This window comes from Meriones unguiculatus, chromosome 8 (genome assembly GCF_030254825.1).
Source record: "Meriones unguiculatus strain TT.TT164.6M chromosome 8, Bangor_MerUng_6.1, whole genome shotgun sequence".
In the NCBI taxonomy this organism is placed as follows: domain Eukaryota; kingdom Metazoa; phylum Chordata; class Mammalia; order Rodentia; family Muridae; genus Meriones; species Meriones unguiculatus.
In genome coordinates, this window is record NC_083356.1 from 113,086,982 (window position 1) to 113,109,071 (window position 22,090).

Genomic DNA, 22,090 nt, shown 5'->3' on the forward strand with positions numbered 1-22,090 from the left:
AAATCGGGACAAGATGGGCAGGTGAGAATCCCGCAGGCACCCCGGGGGCACATGTTGTGCAGGAAAGCCAAACCTTCTAACCCTTCCCACACAGCTCTACCAACTAGGGACCAATCATATGAACCTAGGAGGGCCGTTCTCAGTTCAGACCACCACAGATGCCATTTCTTGTATCATGTAGTGACGTGGACTCTTTGAAAACAGTAAGAGTGCGGGTGAATTTTGTATTCTGCTACCTTGCTGGATGTGTTTTTTAGAGGTAGGAGGTTTTGGTGGAGTTTTAAGATCTTTAATATGTAAAATCATATAGACTTTTTGATTGTACCCCCTTTTCTGATCGTACCTCCTTTATCTTGTGTCTAATGGCTCTAGCTAAGATTATATTTAAAAGGATTAGAGACAGTGGAGATCCTTGTCTTATTTCTGACTTTACTGGAATATTTCAAGCTTTTCTTCATTTAGCATGATGTTGGTTGGCATCTTATGGTATATTGCCTGTATTATCCCAAGACATATTCCCTGTGCCCCTAGAACACCCAGGATTTCCACAGTGAAAGGTTATTGGATACACTGCAAGTCCTTTCTTCCTGCAGGGTGATGATCATGTGGGTTTTGCCTTGTAGTCTATTAACATGGCAGATGATATTCAATGATTTATGCATATTGAAATATCCATACATCTCTGAGAGGAACTCATCTTGACTGTGATAAAGGGTATTTTTGGTGTGTTTTTGAATTTGGTTTTAATGTATTTTATTGAGATTTTTTTTTTTGCATCCTTGTTCATTGAGAATATTGATCTATACTTTTTATGTGTGTTTTTGTCTGGGTCAGGTATCAGTGCACTGCTGGTTTCATAAAGAGAAGTTAGAAGCACTTCTTTTTTTCCTGTAGCGGATAGTTTGGGGATCAAAGGTTTTGGTCTTCTTCAGCAGAGCCCCACACAAATGGACCGGCATCACTCAGTGTAACGTGTGCCTCTATTTGCTAAGCGGCCTTTCAAAACCTACCGGCTGATATCAAAAGGAAAGTTAAATGCATGGGACATTCCCTAAAGTTTTTTCCATATCTGAATTTGCTGTGTTTTCTGACACTTCAAGGATATTTATTTACCCTAAGTTTATATTATGAATATTAATAATAGCTGCAAGACTTTATAGTAGTTTCTGTGGCCTGAGAAAACTGTTGGATTAGAATGTACAGAACAGACAAGGTGGTAATGAGGAAGAGAGAGATGCGTTGGTGCTGCAGTGCTGGCCAGAGATGAGGGAAGCCATATCACAGTGACTAGACCCTTTACAAGTACATTGGAAGGTTTGTTCACTTAGTACCTTAGAGAAATCACACACACACACACACACACACACACACACACACGTATATGTGTATGTGTGTATGAATGTATACACATGTATGTTTATGTTTGAGTGTGTATACACACACATGTGCTCTCATTTCTGCTCTCTTTAAGAAACCTTTAGACTTACACTCATTCTCTGTTTTTTCCCTCCCCACTCTCTTAACATTCTTTATTGATCAGAACAATCTAGTTATGGCCTCAATTTTAATTCCTCTAACAAAACAAAACTCTACTTCTAACAAGGCCTTGCTACCATTCAGCAATGATTTATGGGTGGGTTAGAGTAGGGTTTGGCCAGTTATTGAAATGCTTTCAGTGGCTTGACCCATGTCATGACCTCGAGAGCTGGTGCCTTCTCAAACCCACAGCTGCAGCCAGCCCATCCTTTTGGCGGATACTTAATATCCAAACTGTTCACTAACTCAACCCAAGACTTTTATGGAGACACCCATTCCCCTTCATCTCCAGGAAACAGACTCCAATACCACAGAGCACCTCGGAGCACACCTAGCTCCTGATCTTTTACATACTACAGTTCATGCTAGGGGTCCATATTTGTCAGGCAAACTCTAAATTACTGTTTCTGTTTATGTGTGTCTGACTGCATGTTCGCCTGTGCACTGCATGTCTGCCGGGGAGTTCTGGAGGCCAGAGAGGGCCTCAGATCCTCTGGAATTGGAATTACAGACAATTATCAGCCACCATGTGGGTGCAAGAAATTGAACCCAGATCATTTAAAAGAGTGACCAGTGCCTGTAAAAACAGAGCCATCACTCTATCCCCTCATTATACATTTTAATATGTAAGTTAGGCAAAACAAATAATTGAAAACATTATGATAACCACATGCTAAAACAGAGCTCTGGAACAACACAGTTTAATGAAAAATAAATAAATAAATAAATAAATAAATAAATAAATACTTTCCCAAAAAGTATCTTACTGAAAGTCTTGTGGAAACCCATATAGCAGCAACAGTTCCCATAAGCTTTGGATTGCTTTGAGGAAGTTAGGCTTGTTTGTTTAGGTTGTTTGTGCTATTAAGTAGGATTATCGGGAAAAGGCATTTTCGGATAATAAATAACATGTTCTTACTCATCTCATTTTTAAGGTGAGTCTCACACCGAGTATTACCTCTTTATATAATTTTATATCTAAGTACATGCATAGTGACACGTATACAAGACTAATTCCTTCATGAAAACCTTTCATTCGGAGAGTATCGACTTGAACCAAAGTTGATTAAAATTATTTTTTTCCAAATCATCTAGAGACCAGCACTGACAAATATGAGAGTCATGAACAATCCTGATACCAAAAGCGAAATATGTTGAAAATTAAGAAAATACTGATTGTATTGGTTTTTATAAGTTTATGCAGTAGTTTATACAAACATGACTAATCTATAAAACTAATCTTAGGTTGTTTTTTTTTCCCATAATTTCTTCACACTTTCTCTAGGTCGCTAAAAAACGAGAACCCTTCTTCAGAACACAAACTAGGCCTACAGGAGCAGCTTAAGTTTTATCTTGGTAACTACCTTTAGGTAAATAGAGCTCCTGTGTGCCGACAGCTCTGATTTGGTCAAAAGGTTTGGCAATTTCAATCGTCTTTCCGGATATCGGCCGGGGCCTGAGTGAGAAAGGGAATCCATTTTTTTGCAGATTGCTAAGTTGACCTCAGAAACCCCAGACCCCCTGACACCGCAGTTGCAGATTTCCTGGCTGAGCCTGGCTGGAGCGGCAGGTCTGCCGATGGCTGCTGCACTGTCATCTTAGTTCCCATGTTGGTGCAGGTAGTGTTTGTGGCCCCTCTCCTTGATGAGACGACACAGTGAGTGCCCACTACGTGTTCTTTGAGCAACTTAGCAGTAATTTTGTCGCGTCTTCTGTAAGGCTACCGAGATAATCTCCACTCCAAACGTGCGTTTTCTGAAATCTCTGAAAGGAAAACATGAATTTTAGAAATTTATCTTTTATGTAAATTCTAACCTTTTTTTTCTCTCTCTGAAAAATGCGTTAGTGATTTCTACCATTGAAATGATTCATAAAGTCACAAGATAAAAATTCAAGGGAAAAACAAATATATCTGTAGTTTCTTTCCAAATGAAGCTGAGTTCATAAATCTTCAAAGGGAGATGGAGAAACCCATCAATGATCTAATAATGCAACTTTATCACAGTGTCATTCCTTTGTTGTTGTTGTTTGAGACAGGATCTTTCTGTGCAGTACTGGCTGTCCTAGAACTGTCTGTAGACCAGGCTGACCTCGAACTCACAGATACCCTCTTATCTCTGCCTCCCCAGTGCTGGCATTCACCACCACCTCCCTGCTCACAAACTTAACTCAGATAGGCATAGTGGCTCATGCCTATAATGCCAGCACTTGAAGCACAGAAAGGCAGAACTCTTTGAGTCCAACCTGCTCTACAAAGCACATTCCAGGAAAACCAGGACCGTGCAGTGTGACCCTGCCTCCGAAACAGAAATCGCCTAGGCTAGGCTGAACCGTGAACACTGCAGGCCTGTCTTTCCAGCGACTCTGGAGCTGAGGCAAGAGAGCCCAGCTTGGCCCCCAAAACACAGGCAAGGTTAGCCTGAAGAAACCAGCACAACTCTGTCAGCACACAGTCAGCAGTGGAACGCTTGGCTAGCAACCTCTCAGTTCAGGGCCCTGTGTGATAACAAAGTCAAAATGATGGGCTGGGCCCTTTCTGAAGCTGGAAACTGGTGAGATGCGCTTTTCGGGGTTGGGGAAAAGGAGCACGCATTGTGTATTGATGTCTAGAATATTCTGTGAAGGTAATGAGACATACAGGCCACAGGTCACCGAGTGAGGTCGGCTTACCACTCTGGAGGCAGGATTTCCTCAGGAGGACCTTGTGTCCCGCATTACCCTCTGTGTTTGGGTAAGTTGATGTGAAACACAGGGTTGAAAAACTCAGACACACAAGGGAGGAACAGAAGCTTCGTTAAATGAAGGCCATTAAGACTAAGACAATAACTTCGGTGTTGGTTTGATGGAGAGACAGCGCAACCAACATCCACAATTTATTTTAAATCATTTAACTTCCACCATGAGAACAATCCTGTTACATGAATCTGCAGAGGCCAGAACTTCCATCACTGTGAATCTACAAGTTACTTCATAGCTAATTGGTCCAAGTGCTTTTATTTTAAAACAGGAGTTCACAAATGTGTTGCACAACTTGCATGAATATGCAAGGAAAACAGTTTCTTCCACCACTTCTTTCAAAACCTATAGTTGGATGAGAGTCTGTACACATCCTGTCACACAACTCCTCCCTGTAGCCAGCAAAGTTAGGTAAGAATATATGCAAAGGAGATAAGCAAATGGCATGGGAGAGATGGTATGAAAAAACAAGTCCCGTCCCTGTTCCAGGAGGTAGGGTAGCGGGGTGTGTAGGGCTGACCTCTCTCATGTGTCTGGGTGCCGACCCTGTAAGCCTTCTAACATGTGATGACCTCAAACAAAGTTCATGTAAGCAACTGCTTTAAAACAACAACCTTGGGAGAGTCTGTAGTTTCAGCTCATTTCCATGCGTGAGTCTGTCGAGCAGTGTTTATGGAAGAGCATGAGGCGCATCTAGTAGCTGCTAGGTTTCAGCTCATGCTTCCTACCAGGATTTGCTATTTTTTTTTCCAACGTCTGATACGCATTTGTTGAAAACTGTGTATCCCAGCTGGGCACAGTGATGCACCCCTGTAATCCCAGCACTCAGGGAGTCAGAGGCATCTGGATCTCCTGGAGTTTGAGACCAGCCTGGTCTACAAAATGAGTCCAGGATAGCCGTGGCAACCTGTCTCAAAACAAAAAAAAAAAAAAACAAAACAAAAAAGAAGAAAATTGTGTATCCCAGCCTAATAATGAGTATAAGTAAATTTAGCTCTTACAAGATAATGAAAGAAGAGGGAGAGGAAGGAGGAAAAAAAAGACCTTGATAATTGGGAAAAACAGATATGCATAGAATTTCCCGAGTCTCCTCCCAGGTTGGGCACACACAGTGTTGTATCCATTTACTTGCTGACCATTAGCACTGAAAGGTGGGCTGTCTGCAATCTCCAGGTTAGAGACGAGGCGAGGCGAGGCGAGGCGAGGGGAGGCGTTGCGTTACTCTTGCTGTGGCTCATCCTGCAAGGAGAGCACTGTGAAAAGTCTCTGAGATCAGCTGTAGGTGATCCTGTCTGGATAGAGGGCTGAGTAGTTTGTCAGAACCAATGACAGCAGAGAACTACAGGTGTATGGGTTTTAACATTAATGGCCTACTTCTCCTGGAGGTCCAAGTCCTGTGATTTCTTTCTTTCTTTCTTTCTTTTTTTTTTTTGGTCTGTATGTTTCATACTTTTTTTTTAAATTTATTTATTCACCCTACATCCTTTTTGTAGCTCCATCCCTCCTTCCCTCACAGTCCCATCTACTCTCTCTCACTCTCCTTCCCTCCCCCTCCCTTTCCCATCCAGCCCAGACCCTCTACAAAATTATAGCAGATGTCCTGTGACTTCTTTTCCACACATTAGTTATCTCTTTACTTTGAGAGTCTCATTGGCATAGGACGTGTGTGGGTCTTTTTTGTTTGTTTTGTTGGGGGTTGTTTGTTTGTTTTTTGAGTTCTTGTTAGCTAATCTTTTCTACAGTATTTATAGCCAGGGGCATTAATGAAAAGAAAATTCTGGGCTTTTTGTTTTTTGTTTCGTTTGTAACAGAATGCTGCTCAAATTTGCTGTCAAACAGCTCCATCACGCTTAGAGAACTGAGTTTGAAATCTTTTTAGATTTTCTTAGCATGGGAATAAAAAATATCACACTTATTTCATACTCTCATCTTGAAACTTAATTATGTTTTTCCAGACCACTAAGAATTTTCTTGCTCTTTCAAATTAGTGTAAACTTGCATCCTTGGGCCAGGGAATCAGCCTGTGTGAACCACATCTTCAGGTTCCTGAAGCAGCAGGTAGCTCTGGAGTGGAAGGCCCAGATCCGCCCCATACAAATAAGACTGGGTATAAAAGGAAACTGATGATCAAGTGTAAAGATGTGTACTTTGCTCAGCACAGACTTAGATGATGTGGAGTGGCTTATTCTGTTCACGTTAGTTAAAGCTGGTTGTTAATTCAGTGGCAGTTATTTCTTAACCCACTCTTTTATAAATAAAAGACACAGACACTTGTTAGATTTTTAGTAAGCCTAAATGAACAGGGGCTAGGCAGATATTAAACCCTCTAAGCTATCCTGTCTATTTCTCACCCCAAGACCCCATGAATACTTGCGCTTGTTCCATTCGGGGCCGTCCCTGCTTCATAAGGCCAGTCCTCAGGACAGGCTGCACTCGGCCACGTGTTCCTGGCTCAGGAGAACCCATGGCAGCCTGGCCCTTCCGCCTTCCCCTCTCTTCCTAGTGGTCCTTCTGTCACCCACCAGCCCAGGAACCTTGGCTCTGCCCACCTCTCTTCTTCCCAGCCCGGATGTAGGCAACTTTAGCCAGAGGTAATTTGAGAGACAAGGCTTACACCTTGTCATTTTGGATATGTGAGAATTTGCTTGTAAGGATCTTGTGGATGGGAAAGGGCGAGCAATCAACATTTGAATACATCGTAGCTCCGGATCAACCCGGACACTTGCGTACAATGAATATTCTCTGTGATTCTGTCCTTGTTGCTGCTGTGATTACTAATGCTAACATGTCATTCTTAGACTTCTGTGTAAGACCTTTGTGCCTCTTACAAAGGTGACTTAACTGACACATTTGTGTTAAAGTATAAGTAGATTTCGTTAAGAGCTTAGGCTAGAAAGGCTGCCGTGTGTTAAGTCCTCTTACACACCCCTGAATTTAAAATTTAACTGTGTCATTCTTATGCCCACCTAGGCACTGCATGAATACAGGAATCCAGGGCTGGTCAGCTGACCCAGTGGGTAAAGGCACATCCTGATGACTGGAGTGTGATCCCCAGAACCCACGTAGTGGGGGGAAAGACTGACTCCTGAAAGTTGTCTGTGACCTCTCTCAGCCCCTGCAAAATACATAGAGCAAAAATGAATTAATTTTTGATTATTAATAATAATTATCCTTTATAATAGAAATAGAATATATATGTACAAACTTTAAAATGTATGAACCCAGAACTACGAAAATTAAGTGCCATAGGCTGTCTATAGAAAGGTTACAGATGTGAACTGATCATTGGATTTTACATTCTGACATTGTTTAAGTACAGCAATTTGGGAAATGGTTCTTATGGTAGTGACATTGTGTTGTTATGAAGTGCCTCACTAAAATCAAATCCATCATATATATGATATATATTATCATATATATATTGATATATATAAATATAAATCAGCATATATAAATCAGCATATATTACTTTTAAAATGAAAAAAGTGGCAGCATATAGGCATTAGGAAATTATGTTTGCCTGGTTCTCCTGTGTCTCAATCAAGGATGTGATTCTTATGTCTCTGCTTTATTTCCAGCTCTTCTCCATGGATAGGAGAACAAGGTTCCGTGGCTCCTGTTTGGAATTACATGTGGTTTTCCTTTTCAGGACTGTCTGCTGCAAAACCAAGTTTAGTTATGTCACCAGTCTCCATTCAGGCACAGATGCAGATTACTACACTGTTATCATTGGGGATTGTTGTTATTGTTGTTGTTAAAAGCAACAGAAGGTTTCTGTTTATTTACCAAACTGAAGTTTAAATAGAAAATTCCGTTCGAGTACTTTCAGCACAGCCAAAATGTTTTATGAAGTGCACATTATTATTTTCAAGTGTCAATTCTTGAAACAGGATTGGATGAATGTACAGAAAACTAGTAACACAAGCTACTGTTTTACCTATAAAAGGTAAAGAAAGAATAAAAAAATAGCACGTCATTCGAGTTCAATTTTTATCCTAACATTTTATTCTGATAAAAGTCACACACTCATCCCAACATGTGTTGCCTGCACATTCTTGGGTCCTCGCCCATCCTTCTCTGGACCGGGTTTGACCTTCTGAGGATCACACCCCTAAAGAAAACTGGCACGTCTTTTTCAACTGCTGTCAAATGCCAAAAACACACAGGCTAAGGGTGGGACTTTGTGTCAACCTCTTTTCTCCTCATGCCAGGATATTTTTCTTGCTTGAGCTCATAAAAGATTTTTTTTTCACATTGACACAATTTTTGTGAGTTCATATATACAGCTACTGTGGGTTGTAAACTAGTGAAGCCATTATAGAAATCAGCATGGAGGCTCTTCAAAACACAACAGCTGGGCCTATTCTGAAAGGACTCTATACTCTGTTACTGAGATGCTTGCTCTCGCATGTCCCTTGCTGCTCTGTTCAAACGCCCAGGTAGTGGGAATAGTGTAGACGTCCCTCTAGTGACGGCTGGATCCTGAACGTGTGATACACTTACGCGAAGAGGTATTACGCCAATGATGAACTTGCAGGCAACTGGGCGGAACTGTAAACAATCATGTGAGTGAGGTAAACCAGACCCGTCGCGACAGACCTCACGTGCTTTTCCTTACATGTGGACGCCAGAACTTGAGATACCCATAGAGGTTAGGGAGCAAATAAGAGGCCATGGGGTGCGTGATCTTCCCCAGGAGGGGACGTAGAGCACCGTGATAGAAAGGAAGAAAGAGGAATAATGGAGCAGTAAGAATCAAGTGCAGGGGCCAGTAAAGGAGGGCGTGGAGCAGGGACAGCTAACACTAGGACCTTTCTGAGAGAGCCATCGAAAACCCCACAAGAAAGGATTACCTCTTCTTGAGTTGTTCCTCAGTGGGATCTCATAGACCCTCAGATATTACAGGCCTCTGGTTACTCTCCATAGCTCAGTGGTTGGAGCGTTTAGAATGTATTGACCAGAAACTCAAGTAACACTTTGTGAAATGAGGTATTTGTGTTATTCTGGTTTCTTGTCTCTGTGACAAAATGTCAGAGAAAATAATTTCAAAGAAGAATTTGTTTTGGCTCAGTTTCAGATGTACAGCCCATGGCTGGCTAGCTCCTTAAAGAGTCAGGACAAATTTTACCATTAGTTCCTATAAAAATTAAGAAGAAGCTTACATGCTTCCAATATTCAATGGCATGGAGTAAATATTGCCATTCCAAAATAATGTTGAATTAGGGACAAGACGGGGGGCTAGGACCACAGCAAGGCCAAAATCTAACAGAAAAAAAAAAAATCAAAATTCTTTAGCTCTCTATACGGTATCTGAGGCATACATTTAAATGCGCAAGGCCCTCTTCTTGTACTGTTGGTAATATGGCCTCTCTTTAGGACTGGCTCTACTAACTTCCCTGGCCTAAAAGTTCCTCAGCATATGTCCCCTGTCCCCGACACCCCTAACGTCCAACAATCTTTAAAGCATGCTCATTCTCACACCTTCAGACGTTATGCATCGAGGACGGACTCACAAGGACTTCAATCATGCCACACACGGCATGCACTTGCCATACCTCGTGATCCCTAATCCTCTTCTTTATTCTTCATGCCTGCAAAGCTAGCTTCATATGGACAATGACGAGATTTGCTGTGAGCTCAGGCACGAAAGAGGACCCCATAGACCACATCTGCAGAAGTTTCTGAGTACCTGAGTGATAAGGACAGGGACACATATCCTTGGGCTACTCTGTGTGAGGAGAGCACTCCACCATGGTCAGTTAGTCTTTTAATTAAGTTCATGCCTTTAAACCTTTGACCTTGCTCAAGATATAACTTCTGTATCTTTGACTCCGTAGGAAATATTTGGTAGTGGTGAGTTATGGGTTATTCTTATTCTTCCTCTTCCTCCATCTCTTTTTCATTCTTTCTTTCCGTACTGAGGATTGGACCTAGGGCCTTAGATACATTAGTTCCACACTCTGCCGCTCAGTGACATATCAAGCTCTTCGGCTTCTTTCTAGTTTCACTATCTCTTTAACAACCACATCTTTCTTGATCCCAACTTTAAAAACATTCATTTTCTGGGGAAATTTCAAGTTTTCTAACCCTTCACATTTTCCTTTTGTTCCCAATTTTCATTGTAAAATGGTGAAAAGCACCTAGCAGTATTTAAACTACAGGCTAAATGCATTGAAATTTCTTGTGTTTCTTTAGAGTTAATTTCCTGCAAAGTATTTGGGCATGGGCTGAATGCAGACAGGTTCTTCCCAGTGTACCCCGAGTAAGCAGTCTTTGGCACAGCTCACCAAAGAACATTCATTTCTGTCTGAAAGCTCCTCATGAGTAGTTCCTACATTCTTTATTCCAGTCAGTGTCCTCCCACTGGAATCTCTCACGACGGTGCTCTCTGCCTGTAACACTGTACCTCTTTTTCACTTCATAGTTCTGCAGAGTTCCAGACTCGCCCTTACAAACCAGTGCTAAGTACTTCAGACTGTCAATGGTAGGAAGAGTTAAAGCCCTGCGTCCCCTTCTCAGATGCCAGTCATTTTGTTTGTTTGTTTGTCAGTCAGTGTTTCACTTCCATATTTAAAAAGAAAAAGAAAAAAGTTATTGACTCATTATTTTGGCAATTTTAGTCCAAGGTTAGTTGAATCATTGCTTTGGGCTGAGTTAATTCAAAATATGGAATATATAGCAGCGTGACCACTTCATGCCTAGTAAGAGCAAAGACAAGAAGCTGGAAAAATACATGACCGCAGTGCACAGCCCAGTGATCTGCTTTCTCCAGACGTCCCTCTTACTATGTTCCAATAATGATATCATACTGTGAATACACCAAGAAGTGACCATGTTAACTAAACTGGGTTCCAGGAAATCTACATATTTCACCAATAGTACCAGACATGAATTCATTTCTGTGGAGTGGGCCTTAACCACAATCATAGAATGATTGGTTCCCACGATAATAAAATGCCACTATTGCTTCAGTTAGGACATCTTGCCTGGTCATTAATGTAGCACAAAGGGTCTACAGACAAGTAAGATTATTGATGATTACCTTTCACCATCAGCCTGTGCAGACTCTTTTAATACTATGCACTCTGTCCATGAAAGAAAGAGCTACCATCTGAGTTAAAGGTTGCTTTCCCACCCTACAAGACTGGGTACCATTTTCATCAATAAGATCTTACAATATAGTTCTGGTGGAAAACTAACCGCAGTGACAATCACCTGAATTGTTTAAGAACTTCTCCAACCAAAACCTCAAGGTATAATGCCAACGCTTGCATTGGAATGTTCATTTAACAACCTATGGCTTCCGAAAACAGCTGTATCCACCCATGCAGAATAATTTTACAGAGAAGATATTTTAACCTAGAGTTATATGTGTGAATCTTATGGAAGATTATTTTTCCTAGCTTTTAATCAAACTATCACACATATCATTTGTAGGCTACATTGCATGTAAATGTTAGTAGCATTTTTTCATAACCAGGAATTATTGATATTTTCATAATATATTTCATGGAATACACTGAAGTTTAATCTGAGGCCATTGTTACTTCAAAATCTTTTATAGAATTGACATGTAGTTAGTCCTTGTCATTCACAGAATTACCAAAGATGAACAGGTAGTACCACTGTGTGTCAGAGATCCCCTTACTATCCTAATATTACATTGCAGTGTAAGTGGAATTCTTTCTGATTGAACGTATTTTGTTTACAAGTTTTATTTTGAAAAGAAGAACATACATTTGATCAGACTAAAGGGAGGGCCTAGATTGTATTAGAAAAGTTGGAAAGTTTGGATTCCATGGATGGTTTCCAAGATCCATTACATCCAATTCTGAAAGGATGATGTCAAGATTATGAGCCTGAAGTGACTTACGCATGACATTCCCAAATTAATTCCAAAGGCGTCTACATCTAAAGAGGAATGTAAAATAGTGTGATTTTGATAGGCGAGATCTTTAGTTTTTATGAATAACCCAGCGTCTCTGAACTCACTTGGCAAGACTGTATGTGTGTACTTGAAAATACCAGACCTCACAGTTTGAAACAAGGATTACTCTTGCTTCTGCAGAACTGCACACTTAGTCAAAATACCTACTGCTTTTCTAATTGTACTTACAGAATTACTCTAAGATGTCATTCGTATATCATTTTGAGATTTATTTTTCAATTATTTCTATTTTATTATTTAATTCTTCTATTTTTTCCTGACTGATAATATGTCACTAGAAATAAAATTATTGGATTAAGTACATTTTAGTGTCCTTTACCCATTGTAAAAAGTTCTCTCCAAATGAGATAAATGTTTATGTTACTTTCTTTTAGGTCAGTCCATTTTTATCTCTGTCATTTGTTCTTTTCTAGTAAAGTGTGTTTTGTTAGTTTCTAATCTGGTCTTAAATAACAGGATATGAAATTTAAACCAAGGCTCAAAGATGATAAATGTCAAAGAAAAAACCAAACTGTGATGATCAGTGTTGAAGAAGATTCATAACCTATTATATGCTTTTTAGTTTGAGTTCAAATAAATGAAATATTAGTTGCTGGAAATAGAAAAGTGTTTATAAAGAAAATTCCGGTAAAGAGTCCCTAGAGTGGAGATGTAGAATTGCCTCTTTCTCCCCCAAATCAGTGGAAGAGAATTTCCCTGAGAAGAGAGAGCTTGTAGCTTAGAACACATTGGGAATGGAATATAATCCTACCTGAGAGAGTTATGTGAGCCAATGTGGAGAAGACTTGAAGGCTCGAGCTCCCCCCCCCGCCAAGAGCATTATGGGAACAAATGCCGCAGCAGGGTTGCATGGGAGCGTATTTGAATGGAACAAGAGCTGGAATGTAGCGGCAAGTTTCTGGGAGGAGGAAAGGCAGCCCGATGTCCTTGTCCTGTCAGCAGGCTGGGGCGAGCCTCTAGGCGTGGTCCCCCTCACGCACAAGAGTCAGCCTCCATACCTGCCTGGTCTAGCGAGTGGAAACCGGGTGGTGCTGGTCCAGGAGGCACTTGGATCTCCCTTTGTGTTTATTTGAAACTTTATTATTCAGTTTTTGATCAGTTCTCTTCATTGTCTTAGGCAGCATCGGAACATTTTCCGCACTAATGCTTTCCTTATCTTCAGGGTTTATATAAACCTGGGGTTTATATAAAGCTCTAAGACTATAAACGATATTAATGTGTTTTGGCATATTACTTAATCTGAAACATTACTTTTCTCTCATATTCATTCTAATTTGTTTTACATTCATAGCAGTTAATCAGTACATGATTAAAGACACTGGTCACTAGGGGATTTGTTTAAACTTAGTTTCAGTAAAAGAAATAGTCAGGAGAACCCTGCTGTCCCGTGTGAGTCAATAGACGCCTTCTCATACGTTCGTTTCTGTGTTTGCAGACTAAGCTGCAAGGTCAGAGGTTAAGCAGTCAGGACAAGATGTGTTGTTGTGATCTGTAATCCCCCAGGCTGCAAAGAAAAATGCTCCATCTTTGGAGAGATGTTTTACAGAACCACGATAAAATACAGCCTTCAACATTTTACACATTGCTGTCTCCTAGGAATATTAATTCTTTCCCAAAGGCCAATTTTGTCTTACCTGCTTTCTATTTGATGTTTTTTAGGTGAACTTGATCTTCATGAGAGTTCAGAAGACTTAGGAAGTACTGAAGAAAAGTGTGCTGACTCACACCCATAGATCTGAACAGACTTTAAGAGTTCAGTTGTTTTAAACATAAGAGGTAATTTTGCCTTCGAGACAAGAACCTAATTCCTAAACTGAATTGTTTATGTAACACCTTTAGAGACAAGGACTTCATTTAAATATTCTGCTATTTTTTTAAATATGCTTTTTTTGTCAACTAAACTTTATTTACTAAGATTACAATTTTAATGCTTTAAGCACAATAAACCATATTTTATAGGGTTTATTGAAAAGATTCCAGAAGAAATCCTTACAGTGGGAGAAGAGGGAGAATTGCATTTTCTAAGATGTATGGGAACTATTAATAACATAAGTATCATGTTTGCTAGAGATCTGTGGACAATAATGGTACTTGTTTTTAGAAATGTCCCCTAGGAATTTCTTTCTGTCTGCCAGACTGATAACCCTAGAAGTGAAGCTCTAGAAATATGAAGGCTTAATGGGGGTGATCTATTAATATTAATGTCCATTCGAACAAAACTGCTGCCTTGGAAAGGCATGGGGTGAACAGTCAGTTAGAAAGGAGGGTGCATATAGCACAGATGTCTTGAATTTTACAAAATGCATGTGAAGCAAACCCCGAGTGTTATAAGGAATATTACCTTGGTTGAGGAGCCGGGGCAAAGGAAGACGCTGGAGGCGCCATTCCACGCCCTTGAGCTGTTGTCATCGCTCTTTCAGATGCCAGTATGAGAGCGCTAAATGTGATTTGGCTTTTATGGTGATTCTTCGGTATGTGGGAAAGACTCTCACGTGTGGACATCTTATATATGCTATGTCTAGTATCCCATGTTGCCTATGATTCCTTTTGAAGTTTGGAAGTAAATCACGTCATCATGTGGTGCGTCAGCATCCCACGCCCATCTTTATGTTTAACATCAGTAGATTCAGTCGTAACGACTGTCCACACTTTCCATACAGATGGTGCATTTATTACCTCGAGAGATCCTGGGCATTTCAGGTGGCTATGAACTGCTGTTCCTAACGGTAAAACTCTTATTTCCAGGAAAGCAACCCAGGCTTTCCTATATATCACCACAAAAGAAGCGGAAAACTCCGTGGCCCAGCAATTTCCAAACATTTCTCGTATAGACCTACAATATTTATGAACATTTCTCTCAAAACGTATGTAGGAAATACAAGTCACCAGTGTGGTTCCTGAAGTGACTTTTCGGCGTATGAAAACGTATCTACTGGAACTGAGAACTGTGCAAACGCAGACATCCAAACCAGAGCTAGGAAGGAATTGTAATTTAGCCAAACCACTGCAATTCACAATGGCAAATCTCTCATTTCCGGGAGAGTGTGTAAATCCTATGTGAAACTGCCAGGTAGCCAGCACCTATGTAGACTAGGTAGTATTCTCTATTTTTTCTTATTTGTAGTTGCCCAAACCTGTGTTTATCAAATGTGGCCTGTTTTGAAGCCTGTAGTCTTCAAGGGATGGTTAAAGTGAACAAAACGCTGAGGGTGTGGCCTCCCACACTTGGCATATTGGCGGCCAGGTGAAAAGCCACTCAGCAGTTTTCAAGAACACAATGCATTATTATCTACTATAGCTTGTAAATATATATTTTGAGTTTATTATTGTGATATAACTGAAACGTTGTAGCTTCTAAACAACATCTACCCAAACTTACCTTCTCATCCCTTCCCTGATCTAATTTTCATTTGATTTTTATTTCAGGAAAATGAAAGCAGCATGAAAAACATGCAAAGTCCTTGACTTTCTAAAAAATTATAGTTGGCACAGGCCATTTTAGTGGACTCGTCTGTAAGGAATAAGAGCATAAAATTCAATCTAATAACTGGGCAAAGATACCGGAGAGCTGTCATTAGAATTCTGTCCACTGTTTTGTTGTTGTTTTCCCTCCATGATTCGGCCATCTTCAACCAAGTCAGAGAAACCTTTTAAGACTGAAAGTTGGACAGTTTCAAGTTTTCATCACTTTTAACTTGTTGCAGAAGACATTTGTCAATGTACTTCTTGCACTGTTACTCAGACTGCTGCTACAACAGAATTTTAAACAAAAGAGACAGACAAAAATAAACAAGAAAAGTAAAAGAAAGCCAAAACAAAATGATGGAAAACTGAGTTTTCTTGCAGTGCTGGTCTGGTAAGACTGTCTCTTGTTTTAAATGCATGGGAACAGAATAAGAACCGAGGCTGTGGGGAAGTTGTTCCTGAAGTCTGAGCAAGAGCAGGTCGTGGGAGCCGCTGCACAGGGCTGGGATTCAGGCCTCTCTGCCTCTCCAGCAGGGAAACCGCAGCGCCCCTCCCCTGGAGCCAGCGGCCACCATCCTGCAGCCATCCCTGTGGTTTTAGGCACTAATGTAGAACCCGTCAGTATGTGGTCAGTAACCCGGAGCATCGGCCACCGCAGGAGATGAGCACTTGAAAGAAAACCGGAATTTTCCTTCTGTGATATTGTTCTCAGTAGGATATAAAATAAATTACAGGCTGGGGCCCTGAGGCGTAAGAGGTACGAGTGAGTGTGTGTGTGTGTGTGTGTGTGTGTGTGTGTGTGGTGTAGGTGTGTGTACTCATGCTCAGAGGTGTATATGGAAATGGAAACTCACACTTTTCTGTATAGATAACATTATTTGATGTGACTCCTTAATTTTTCTGAACAGAAATGAACCGCACCCCTCAGAGGCCCTGCTTCTTTGCCTTGTTTTGCCTGAGCATGTGTGAAGCCTTTCCCTGACCCAATGGCCTTTTCCTTAGCTAACAAGAATGGTCAGGCCCAATTAGATGTTGTGGCTTTTTCACTGTACATACCTTTCAGGGACTGTGAGCCTCTTGGAAAGTGGACTTTGGGTGGAAAGAATCGAGAGCAGCCGTCAGTTAGGTGATGCGCAGAGGGCTTGGCCCACCCTGATGAGATGCCTCTTGCACCTGCTTTTCCCCGGGGTCCACAAGGCAATATTTCAGAGAGGGGCGTGACCAGAAGCTTTTAAGCCTAAGCAGTGAGGTCTTCACAACTCACGGCTTAGATCTACTTTAATGTGGAAGCCATATTCTCTCTGCATATTTAGTATGCATTATTGTAATTTAAGATATATTTGTGTGTGTGGCCTGTATAAAACGCTTTTAAATGTTATGTGAATTAGATTCTTAGTGTCAGTATCCTCTAAGTCTTGTGCAGAGCACAGCTAAACAACTGACATGTATCATAGACACTGTGATGTGGTGGCTATTTTAAATGTCAGCGTAGAGACTGACCTATAGCAGTGTCTTGAGAAGATTAATAGAAGTGTGCATCATAGTAGCCTTTGCCCTTTAAAGCGGACTTTTTGTTTCTATTTATGGAGAAACTGTAACTACTGCTTTTAATGTCTTCTTTTTTAAATGAGATATTTAGCATCTAGAAAATATTTTGCTTTCAAAGTAGAATCTCAGAGTCTGAGCAGTCTAGTCACTATTGATCCTAATTGAGCCAGTTGTTCTTCAGCACAGCTAGAATCTTCGGAGGGAAGAATAAATTGAAACCCCGCCTCCCCTGGGGCACAGAGCACACATTCCTTTGGTCTCTGCGCTTGGTTAATATAAGGGGCGGTTACACACATTGGTTACTGTATGTGTGCTAGCCTCATTGTCCAGATCATGTGACTTACAAAGCACTGTGACCAGGCGTGTGCAGGGGGAGCTGGGGAGACACACCTCTTCAGAGCCATCACACTGCCTGGTACACTTACTGCGCCCCTCACCTCCCTCTCTTTTGTTCCTATCTCCGCTGTTTGCAATGTGTCCCCCTTTTTGGCTGTGGCCTTTCGCACTCCTCTCCTCTTTCTCTCTCTGGAAGACAGCTCCCCCTGGAAGCTAAAAAGTCAAGTCAGACTGGAGGTCACATGTGCTGTCCCTTTGCACAGATATTGGTACACGAGCCCACACCGTGAGGCCTGACTGTCTATCCATAGGCTGCTGCACCCGCTTAGCAATTCCTCACAGCTACCTACCACGTGCTTGTAGGTTCATGCGCCTTTCCAGCTAACCAGGACTTTACACTTTTCACATGACAACCTATGATTCTTGTGTTTTTATGATGCTGTAACTCTCTGTATTTCCTACTATGTATGATTGCTAAATAAATCATATTTAATGGTAATTATCCTGACCCATTTAGCATTCAGTCGAATTTCTTTTAGTAGATTGTTGACAGCTTGGGGAAATCTTGAGAAACTGGGAGTAAACCAAATGAAAAACTGATTTGAGTTTGGTCAGAATATGACTTTTTCTATAAAAGAAATGATCCTTGATGCAAATGCTTGGCTGAAAGAATGGTTCACGTATAAACATGCAAGTGAGAGTCTTTCCTCTGGGAATGGCAAGTTTTACAGATGAGCCATCCCCAATTTATATACAGTATTCAGAATGCCACATACAAAGGTAACTATTTCCATCCTCGGTAACTCCAAGAAGAGAATAAAAGCAGGACATAGTTGACAAAAATAATAAATACCAAGAAAATAAAAAATATTGCCTGTTTTCGACGTGGTTTCCATGTAACTTACTAACAAATATTATTTTTATTTTAACAATAATCTAGCTGTGATACAATCAAGGAAGCCAACTCTTAGAGAGCGGTACTGGTCCAAAGCCATGCAGTCCAATGCAGATGCCACCAATTTGATTCTGGATATCTGTGGTACCCGAAGACCTATTCTTCTTAATACATCTATGTGGAGTGGGCTGGAGGCTCAGAGTAGAAAACCATGTGAAAAGAGAATGTCGATATAGCTGCTTATTCATCACTTAATATAGATCTTAGACAATAAGGACTCTGAATATTTTAGAGTCAAAAGAACAGTACTGATAACATGTATTACAACAGTATTTCAGTGGAAGAACTATAAATATTTAAAATGGATACATACATATTTATATACTGTTTGGGACATTTTAATAATTTCTTTCTGAAATGATTAAACAGCTTTCTTTATATCTCAAATGAAGATGTTTTTAATCTCAGATAATTGAAGATCAAATTTATTTTATTTACTACATTTCTGCATTACATTATTTTCCCCTTTTTATTTTAATAGAGAACATTTGGGGGCACGTTGTTGTTTGTTTGTTTCCATGAAACACCCTAAATTTAGGTGAATGAGAAATACCTTTAATCAAGAATTGAACATCTCCCCAGCACATCCTGCTTTGTAGGATGACTTTGTAACCCACTTCACTGTAAGAAAAATCAGGTGAATTTTAGAAGAAAGTACTAAATGTCACTCCAACACTGACATTAAGGTGAAATGAATTGCTTCCTAAGAAATCTGTACTCATAGTGTCAGGATTGGCACTCTCCCATAGGGTGGGTCTTTGGTTGGGCCAGGCATTGGTTGGCCATTCCCTCAATGTCTGCTCTGTCTGGTCTATCTTTATCTTTGCACATCTCATAGGCAGGGTAAAGTTTGGGTTGAAGATTTTGTGGGTGGGTTGGTGTTCCCCTCCCTCTGTTAGGAGACTAGTCTAGTTAGTGGGTGTCCTCTTCAGTCTCTATGGCCTCTGCTACTAGGAGTCTCAGCTTGAGTGCCCTTCATATCCTCCCAGGAGCCTACTCTGACTTAGATGCTGAGACTCACAATCAAACATAGGGTGATGCGTAGGGTGTCTTGTGGAAAAGTAGTAGGAAAGAGAAAATGACCTGAAAGTGACAGGAGCTCCACAAGAAGACCAACAGAGCCAAATAACCAGGGCCCAGAGGGGCTTGTTGAGACTGAAGCACCAACCAAAGACGATACATGAACTGGACCTAGGCCCCCTACAAAGATGTAGCAGATGAGCAGCTTAGGCCTCATGTAGGTTCTCTAGTAAGGGAAGTGGGGACTGTATTGGACATGGATTCACTTGTCAGCTTTTTGATCACTTTCCACTGGCAGGACTGCCTTGCCAGGACACAGGGGAAGAGGGCATGCTCAGTCCTGATGCAACTTGATTAGCTGGGGTAGATGGGAAAGGGAACTCCCCTTTTCTGAGGAAAAGGTGAGGTGGTAGGGGAAGGGAGGGCAGGAGAGTGGGACTGGAAGAGGAGAAGGAATGGAGGGACAACAAAGATGTAAAATGAATTTAAAAATGTGTCAACCACCATTATATTTCAAATGAAGCCAATAAAAGTTATTAATTAAAAAAAGAGAACTCTCTGCTTGATGCTTACCATGCACAAAAGAAGGCTGGAGCAAAGAAGAACCCTGTCACATAGTTCTAAATAACCACAGGAGGGGAAAGAGATGAATAAGGGGTAAAGAAGGGGCTGATGTTCTCAGCACATTTGATAACATTCTTTTCTGAATGAAATGCCTTGTCTGTGCAGCAAGTTCCACACAGCGCTGACCTCTAGGCTGCGCCTTGCCCTGAAATTTAAAAGAACCCTGATAGTGGAGGAGGAAGTCTTTAAGCAACCGTCCTGATGCTGTGACCCTTTAGTACAGTTCTTCATGCTGTGCTGACCCCTTCCCCCAACCATAAATTTACTTTTGTTGCTGTGTTGCAACTGCAATTCTGCTACTGTTATGAAGTGTAATGCAAATATCTGTGTTTTCTGATAGTCTTAGGAGACTCCCTGAAAAGATTGGTCAACCTCTAAGGGGGTCACAGCCCACAGGTTGAGAACAACTGATCTAAGCTCAATTACCCCCCTCCCCCATTTTGTTCCATGAACCACGGTTCTGCAGAAGCCTGTTCTGGAATCAAGATTGGCACAGCAGCTCTGCCCTGTTTTTCACAAAAGCATCAAGTGCAGCATCCATAGTAGATGCTAAGTCAGGACCACTTCGTCACTGGGCCCAGCAGAACACTGCACTCTCCTTTTGGGTAGCAGTGAATCCTTTAGTCTATTATCACTTTTCTACACGTGAGCAGCAACTAAGTTATTGTGCTTTGAGTTTAGTGATCTGTGGCTTGGTACTGACGGTTGCGGAGACTTTCCCTCCATAGTGGCTGCACTCATACCATTCACCTTGAGCCATTGAATCAATTGGTCACTCACACCTTCATCAAGGGAAGTGAAGGGATCAAAGCCACCAGGCCTGGCTGCAATCCTATTTTTTATCCTTTCTATTCCCTATAACTACTCCTTGAGAAGAATAGTTTCAGTTCCCATCTACAATCCACAGTATAAAATAATTTGTGTAAAGTTATGACTCTAAGAAGTGGAAGAAACTGGGCATGGTGGCACATGCCTGTAACGTTAGACAGGGCAGGTGGATCTTTGTGAGTTCAAGGCCAGCCCGGTCTACAAAATGAGTCCAGGACAGCCAAGGCTACACAGAGAAACCTTGTCTCAAAAAAAACAAAACAAAAAGTGAAAGAACTACAGAAGTCTGACTCAAAATCAGCAGGTGACAGTTGTCACCATTTCTACAATTTACTCCATTTTTAGACATTATTGGTATAATGTTCTTTTAAAATATATATGCCTTACCCTTGTTAATTCAAATGCTGATTTCCCCACCCCCAACTCTCTGGTTTCAATCTGGATATTGCATTGTGATACTCACTATAAGCATCCTGTCTCAACTCTTGTGTAAACAGGACACAAATAAAGCAACTAGATACAATGTTGTGCAATGGGAGGAGCCAGAGAACAGGAAAGAGGGGAGGAACTAGACAACAGGAAGGGGTGAGAAGGAGGAGGAGCTCGAGGAGAGGAGAGCACGAGGAGAGCAGAGCTGGAGGAGAGATCTTGGAGGATGTGGAGCATGAACCAGAACTAAGATTTCACAAAAAGCAAGTATAATATGGGAAATCTAAATGTTAGGAAACTGAGGGCTTGGAGGTTTAGGAGGGAGTAAATATTGCCCAGCATTGTGTTCTAGATTAACTAAAAACCCAGTCTCTGTGTGGTGATTTGGTTATACAGCTGCTGAGGATTAACAGCAGCGTTACCAGAAGGTTAAAACAATAGTAAATATCAATAACTCCTACAACAGACATTTATTCCTAAAACTAATGCTCAAAGAGGGCAGACTGCAGGCCCAAACAGCAGATGCTATGTGGTTATTGTTGAATTAGGCCTTATATCCTGATACCTGAGCTACTTTTGATGTTCACAGGTGAGAGGAATCATTTCCTTTCCTCGAAATGAGGTTATCTATCACATATAATATTCAAAGTATGTAAGGTAAATCT

At 41.0% G+C, this 22,090-nt stretch overlaps 1 protein-coding gene across 4 annotated transcripts in view; it reads left to right on the forward strand.

Annotated features, from left to right (window-relative positions):
- Positions 1-18,077, forward strand: part of Pde1a (phosphodiesterase 1A) — a 256,931-nt gene extending 238,854 nt beyond the window's left edge. For all 4 annotated transcript variants that reach the window (XM_060390390.1, XM_060390391.1, XM_060390392.1 and 1 more), the window contains 2 exons: positions 13,880-13,996; positions 15,647-18,077. In XM_060390390.1, coding sequence (XP_060246373.1) covers positions 13,880-13,953 — 74 coding nt within the window. In that variant the 3' untranslated portion in view covers positions 13,954-13,996; positions 15,647-18,077. The remainder of the gene's footprint in view (positions 1-13,879; positions 13,997-15,646) is intronic.
- The last annotated feature ends 4,013 nt before the right edge of the window (positions 18,078-22,090 follow it).